At 44.5% G+C, this 7,500-nt stretch overlaps 1 protein-coding gene across 1 annotated transcript in view; it reads right to left on the bottom strand.

Moving 5' to 3' along the window:
* Nucleotides 1–7,500, bottom strand: part of LOC308168906 (retinal guanylyl cyclase 2-like) — a gene marked incomplete at both ends in the record, with an annotated part of 14,366 nt that overhangs the window by 422 nt on the left and 6,444 nt on the right. The window contains 9 exon segments of the mRNA XM_080543548.1: nucleotides 274–359; nucleotides 572–663; nucleotides 886–984; nucleotides 1,156–1,330; nucleotides 2,427–2,495; nucleotides 2,602–2,725; nucleotides 5,194–5,357; nucleotides 6,411–6,559; nucleotides 6,807–6,950. Of these exon segments, the coding sequence (XP_080399674.1) occupies nucleotides 274–359; nucleotides 572–663; nucleotides 886–984; nucleotides 1,156–1,330; nucleotides 2,427–2,495; nucleotides 2,602–2,725; nucleotides 5,194–5,357; nucleotides 6,411–6,559; nucleotides 6,807–6,950 (1,102 nt within the window).

Raw genomic sequence — 7,500 nt, forward strand, 5'->3', positions numbered from 1 at the left:
TTCTCCCTAGTGGTCGAAAACAATACAAAAAATTAAGACTCGCAAACATGGAACATAAGGACTCTTTTGGACTCCAGCTGAGGCACCGACAGCAGGACTGTGCTTATTACGGAAGAGCTGAAGTGATATGACACTGCTGCATTATTACCCTGGTGTGAGGTATATTTACATGTGTGTATATTATTACCCTGGTGTGAGGTATATTTATATGTGTATGGAAATATATTTACCCTGGTGTGAGGTATATTTATATGTGTATGGAAATATATTTACCCTGGTGTGAGGTCCGGGGGTACAGGAAGAAGTTTGGTGAAGCCGTCTCTCCCAACCAGCCAGTAGGTGTCCTCACCATCCTTTACCTGAAACACACATGAAAATATACCAACTCTGTGTGAGTGAGTGTGTGTGTGTCCGCCAGGGCCCGCGTTTGCGTACAGAATAATGAGATAACAACGATTTGGGCAACTAACCCGTGTGTAGCAGCCAAATTAATATTATTATTATTACCTACCCCAACACAAATTAAGCAAGGGTCATCATCCACCACGATGGACAGCTAAGACGTGTGTACCTTTAATTTTTGGGCTCTGATTTCACACTTGTATCCGAGTTTCAGACTCTGCAGAATCCGGTTTGTGCTGACGCTGATATGTATCCTGTATGCTGCAACACACACGTTCAACACTGTGAGAGTGTGTTCATGCCTGTGTTTGTCTCTCTGTGTGAATGTGTGTGTATGTGTATATGTATTCCTGCATTTGTGTGTGTGTGTGTGTGTGTGTGTGTGTGTGTGTGTGTGTATATAGAAGTGTTTGTGTGTGTGTGTGTGTGGGTGGGTGTATGCAAGTAAAGCATGTGTGTGAGAGAAGAGAAGGTGCTACTAACGCAGTCCTGAAGCCTCCATGTGGGATGCTGTGGTCACCGTGTCTCCAAACAGACAATACCGTGGCATTGTAAGACCAACCACACCAGCTACCACAGGACCTAAACACACACACAGAGAGAGAGAGAGAGAGAGAGAGAGAGAGAGAGAGAGAGAGAGAGAGAGAGAGAGAGAGAGAGAGAGAGAGAGAGAGAGAGAGAGAGAGATTCAGGGCTGATGCAGATCTTTACTTTGACATGGCATATGTTTGATTAGAGGTCAGGGGTCAGTACCAGAGTGCAGGCCGATACGGATCTTGACCTTGACATCAGGCATGTGTTTGATGCGGAACGTTCCGATGCAGTGAAGGATGTCCAGAGACATGTTCGAAATCTCGGCAGCATGACGATTCTCATTCTTGTTAGGAACACCCGACGCTACCATGTACGCATCTCCTATAGTCTCTACCTACACACACACGGTTAGGGGAATGTTAAGGGGTAGGTTTAGGTGTAGGGTTAACAGGACATTTTACCCTTATTTTTCACTTTTGCAATCGTTTACATACTCTACCTTACCAGTAGAATGGGAAAGACTAGCACCAGGAAAGTTCTATTCAGTCTGTAATACATGTTGTGAAGCAAACAATACGTCATTAGTTGTCTATTCTTGACTTAGTATTTCAGTCAAACGACGTGATGTTAACATTGGTAGCAGGCTGCTAGCTAACAAGCTCACTAGAACTCAGAACAAACGTTACTTGACATTTTATGCATGAGTATCATCCGATAATCTTTAGGTATTATCCGAAATCCTTTAAATCTAAAAATAAGTATGAATTTCCTTTCAATCTAAATGTGAAATTCCTTTCAATCTAAAAATAAGTATGACACCAGTTAAGCTGTCTGTAAACCAATGTGAGATGTGTGCGATGTGCCTGCTGCAATGATTGGATCAGAGCCTCAGACACCTCAGTTCGAAAGAAGCCAGCGGATGACGTGTAGCTCCAACAAGTCCATCTGTTTTTATCTCTGCTCAAAGCTCATAACTTCCGAAACTGTGGTAATATTGTACAAGAATAAAGAAAAACTATTGAACTTTGATTTTGTGTATCAGTTAATATGAACCATGCATGCGTTTTAAATAACAGGAATTTCTCAGTGACAGGCGTTTGCTAATATCAGTTCTGTCCGACTGAGTTGGTTAGCAGCCTAGTCAGCCACCATTGCTAACATGTCATTAGACTGAAATACCAAGTTTAGAATAGACAACTTGTTCTAACACCTTTTCTAACAAATATACAACGGACAACTGAGTAATATTTATTACAGATTGAATGGAACTTTTGTGGTGCTGGTCTTTCCTATTCATTGGGCAAATATGACCTGTGATGTTTTGATTGATATGGAATACATGCTGCAATACCTACACACGGCCAACTAGAGGCCACTTAGAAGGTATGTAAATGCGACAGGTGTGGGGTCAGGGATACTTGAGGGGTCAGGGTTAAATGAGGGCTTTGTTAAGAGGTTAGGGTTGAAGGGTCAGAGGTGAATAGACCTGCCTTATAGACATCATGACTAGCAATGATGGCATCAAAGGCAGTGTAGAGATCATTCAACAGATCCACCACCTAGACATAGAAAAAACCTAGTTAGTGTGTGTGAAAATGTGTGTATGTGTGTGTGTGTGTGTGTGTGTGTGTCCGTGTGTGTGTGTGTGTCCGTGTGTGTGTGTACCTCTATGGGTTCGCTGAGGGCTGAGATGGTGGTGAAGCCGACGATGTCGCTGAAGTAGAGAGTTGAGTCTGAGAAATGCTCCGGTTTGACGGGTTTCCCCTTCTTCAGAGCCTGGGCTACAGATCTGGGGGGGGGGGGGGGTAGAGGGGTATAGAGATGAGAGATGGAGAGAGAGAGGGCGGATAGAGACAGAGATGGAGAGATGTTACAGATGGGGCCAGTGCGTCCCTAGGTGTCTCCCTCCATCCTTCCACTGTGCCACCTCAATCACAAACTCATCACCAACACCAACACCTATTTGTCACTCATGTTATATGTACCCTCACTTCCCTTCACTCCCTGCTTGAGTTATAGAGTACACAAGTACTATTTTGAAACTGTGATCGCCCCTTTTATTTGGAGCCTTGAGTCTGTGCTTTTTTATCCTGTTTTGTCTACTCTTCCTAAATAAAGGACCTTTTGTTTCATACCGCTAACTACTTGTCCGCCTTCTTTTCTCTGCACTACACCTGGGTCCGCTTACAAAACCCAAACCTTACAGAGAGAGAAAGTACCCCACTAAAGCCCTATTTGGACAGGATTAGTATTATCTTATCTGGAATTACCCCCTGACGTCTGTGTTTCATGTGACACATTCGCACAGGATAAGCAAAGTCTGTGTTTTACTTGAATTCACTGACATTCCCCCGGATATGATGTAATGGCTATGTGTAACATCCGCTTCATGAACAACAAGCGGTGAGTAATCCGCTACTACCTAGTTAGTGTAGAGTAGTGGGGATTACTCACCGAATCCATTGCATTTAGGGATGCACCTAAATGAATATTCTTGGCCGAAGCCGAAACCTAAATTAAGGAAACACTTGGCTGAATACTGAATACCGAATACCGAGTGTGTACCAGCAGTTTTATATTTATTTTGAAGTCGAAAAAAACCCTAAAACGGAAGTCTTAATGTCGGAATGTGCCTCTTGTTGCCGACATGTTTGCTGTAGTTATATGACTTGGCAGTAGGCAGTCATCACTCAGAACAACACGGGTTGCTTGCACTGTTTGAGCGCGTCATCAAAAAACGTCTCGTATTCGGTAACATTTTCAGTCTTTTCACACAACACTGAATGTGCTTCTTTTGCTATTCAGCCGAATAATTTCAGTTTGCCGAAATTTCGGAGCATCCCTAATTGCATTGCAATGTTTTGGCTTGACTAGCGAGTGTGCCATTGATTTTCAACAGCGTTGACATTTATTTACATTTTTCTGAATAAAAGTCAGAACATCTTCATTGGTTGCCGACTTGTTCCCGCTTTCACCAGCTGCTGTCACAAATGGTCTTTCCACATGGTTGTATCACTGTGCATCACTGCTTAGCAGAAGCAAAGTGGAGATGAAAGAATGTGTGTGTGTGCAGGGCTGGACTTGGGGGGGTGGAGGCCCCTGGGCTTGAGTCATTGTTCGGGCCCCTACCTACACCAAAAATGATAAGCTACAACTACACCAACCAGAACCTATGACCAGAAACACACGTATCCCAATGGAGTATGTTATTGGCATAAAGCACATGAACAAAACAGAAAAAACTTAGGAGTAGGCTATACTTGAATAGAAAGTGGTCCCCCAGCAGAGAGAGAGAGAGAGAGAGAGAAAGAAAGAGAGAGAGAGAATGCCATGTCAAACTTTAACCTTAAATCTTGGGCAACTTAGCTATATTTAGTTATTTTTTCATTTGTCCTTTTCGTTTTTTGGCCCCACTAATGTGCGTCCGCTTCATTTTTGCAGCTTTCTCTTACGAATTTAGCCTAGGCTATGCGTAGCCTACGTCCTGCGTGACTGATAGGGCTTTCACACCGGCAGTTCCGAACGTTGGCGCTGTCTGGCGAACGAGCCCGCGTTCATACCAGTGTATCGTTCGCCAGACAGCGCCAACGTTCGGAACTGCCGGTGTGAAAGCCCTATCAGTAACATAAACTGGTGAGATGAGATGCGCGAGATTTCTTCTATAGAAAACCTGGATTCCGCGGGCATCTCGTAGTACCTCCTGTCCGCCATGATCATGACATTGACAATCGCGCCACCAAAGATTATGCCCCTGCCCTGGCTGCGCGTGACGCGTCCATGTAAACCTCTCCATTGGCCTAAATATATAATTAAACAAATTAAAACACCTCATTCATCAGAGCGTCCAATAGGCTGTATTTCCGTGCCCAGCGCTGCGACAAAACATTTTTTTCCAATTTGAACGTAATTTGTGAATTCAAAATCAAAGAGCAAATATTTATTCATACATTTGGATTTATTTCGGGGCCCCTTGTAGCCCGGGGCTAATTAAATTAAAACACCTCATTCATCAGAGCGTCCAATAGGCTGTATTTCCGTGCCCAGCGCTGCGACAATTTTTTTTCTTCCAATTTGAACGTAATTTGTGAATTCAAAATCAAAGAGCAAATATTTATTCATACATTTGGATTTATTTTGGGGCCCCTTGTAGCCCGGGGCCCCTGGGCTCAAGCCCAGGGAAGCCCATGCATAAGTCCGGCCCAGTGTGTGTGTGTGTGTGTGTGTGTGTGTGTGTGTGTGTGTGTGTGTGTGTGTTACCTGGGTAGCAGCTGTCCCAGTAGTTTCTCAGTCTTGGTTCTCTCCACCTCCAGTTCGTCAGTTCTCTCTCTGATCAGATCCTCCAGGTTAGAGGAGTACTGCTCCAGCATCTTCAGCATCGAGTCTATGATGTTAGCTTTCTTCCCTCTGCTCACACTCTTAAACTACACACACAGACACAACAACATACATTTGCTGCGGTCAGGGCTGCGGTCAGGGCAACAGCCTCCTTTGCTGGACAGAGCCACCAGCTAACATCTAGAGGGGCCAGACGGACTCTCATGGACCTTCACCAACATCAACAACAACAACACTGGACTGGTCTGAAACTCCAGGGAAAACTGGCATGTCTTCCCACAGCTGATCACTCTGTTTCCCATTCTTTTCTAAAAAACACTGCACTCGATGAGGACATTGTCATATTCACAACCAAGGCCAGATTACAAGTCCTTCCTACCAGACTCAACCTCTCTATTTGGTTTCCCTCCACTCAGGTTCCTCATTGCTTGCACCACACCACAGAACAGGTTACAGAAACACTTTCACATATCTTGAATGGCTGTTATGTTTACAAAGGAATGTATATAGCACGTCATGACAGAATTGTGAGCCTAATAGTAAAGGACATATCACTCCACTTCCCAGTTACAGTGAAAATGTATACACATGCTTGTGTCAATGCATCCATGTTCAATTTCTGTAATGACCAATGTCACTTTTCACAGTTGTCTGCTAACACACCAGATGTTGTTGTTGTTAATGAAGAGTCCAGAGAGGTGTCTGTATTAGAGGTAGCATGCACCTTTGATATAAGCCTAGAGGAAGCCTTCATGACTAAGGTCATGAAATACCAGCAGCTTGTAGACACCATCTCAGAGCTAGGCTATAGGTGTACGCTATTAGTCTTTATATTTGGCAGTCTTGGACATGTGCACAGATTGGTTGTCAGAGGACTACGTCTACTGGGAATGTCCAAGGGAGAAGCAAAAAGGCTCAGCAAGTATTGCTCTGTCTCTGCGATTATTGGCAGCCGCCAAATATGGCGGAGACGGTGTTACTTGTACCCGTGAGTCTTGTCCTGTTGTATGTGAAAGACATTGTCCATGTCTGTTTGTGAATGCATCCCATCTGTGCCTTCAGTATTTGTGTCCTTGTATACTTGTTTCTATGTGGACAGAAATAAATGATTAAAATGTGTGCATGCGTGTGCGTGTTACCAGTTTAAATATCTCCTGGAAATTGGGTCTTCTGTCTGTGTTTTCGCTCCAGCACTGTTGCATCAGACTGATACACTCCAGCGGAGCCGCGTCCACGTTCACACACGGACGACAGAGAGGAGGGGGACAACGCACCCTGTTAATGATCTCTACACACACACACACACACACACACACACACACACATTGTGACTTACTCTCCTGTCTCTATTTCTCTCTTCCTCCCCACTATCTCTCTTTCTCCCCCTCTCTCTCACTCTCTCTCAACATCTCCTCCCCATACCCCTGTCTCTCTCCATCTCTCTTTCTCTCCCTCTTTCTCACCATCTCTACCCCACACCCCCTGTCTCTCTCTCCGTCTCTCTTTCTCTCCCTCTCTTCTTCTCTCTCTCTCACCTTGTGCAGGCATATCCAGCATGGCGTAGGGGGGGTTGCGTGAAATCACTTCATGTACGATGATGGAGAAGCTGTAAACGTCTCCTGGATATGAACCTCCCTCCTGGGGACTCCGCAACAACTCTGGAGCTGTCCACAGGAGATCTACACACACACACACAAAGAACACACACACACACACACACACACACAAACACACACACACACACACACACACACACACACACACACACACACACAATTTCATCTACAGCTATTCAAACCACAAACAGGATAGATCCGTAGCATCTGACAACGTTGATTCACTTTAACCAAACAAACAGGCTAACCAACACACTAACCAGCATCACAACACACAGACCAACACACAAACCAGCAGGGTTAGAGTTTGATAGCTGGGTTAGGTCTAGATTAGTCTCATTCCCAGACTCTTCGCCCAAATGCGTGAAAGGTCTAGTGGACCAACATGTTAAACTTAATAATAAAAAGACAGTCAAAATGGACAGCGCATAACCATTGACTTAGTCAGCTTAATCTATCAACCAATCATCTCCAACAATGCCGTCTCCCCTAACCCTCCTCCCTTATATGTTCCCCCGGTATATGCTCTCCTACTCTGCAACATGGACATTAGGGAATAAGAATTACGTTTATGATGCAGGTCTGTCACAAGTATGCAAACTGCATGTACACA

This window comes from Nansenia antarctica (genome assembly GCF_963989245.1).
Source record: "Nansenia antarctica genome assembly, chromosome: 12".
NCBI lineage: Eukaryota > Metazoa > Chordata > Actinopteri > Argentiniformes > Microstomatidae > Nansenia > Nansenia antarctica.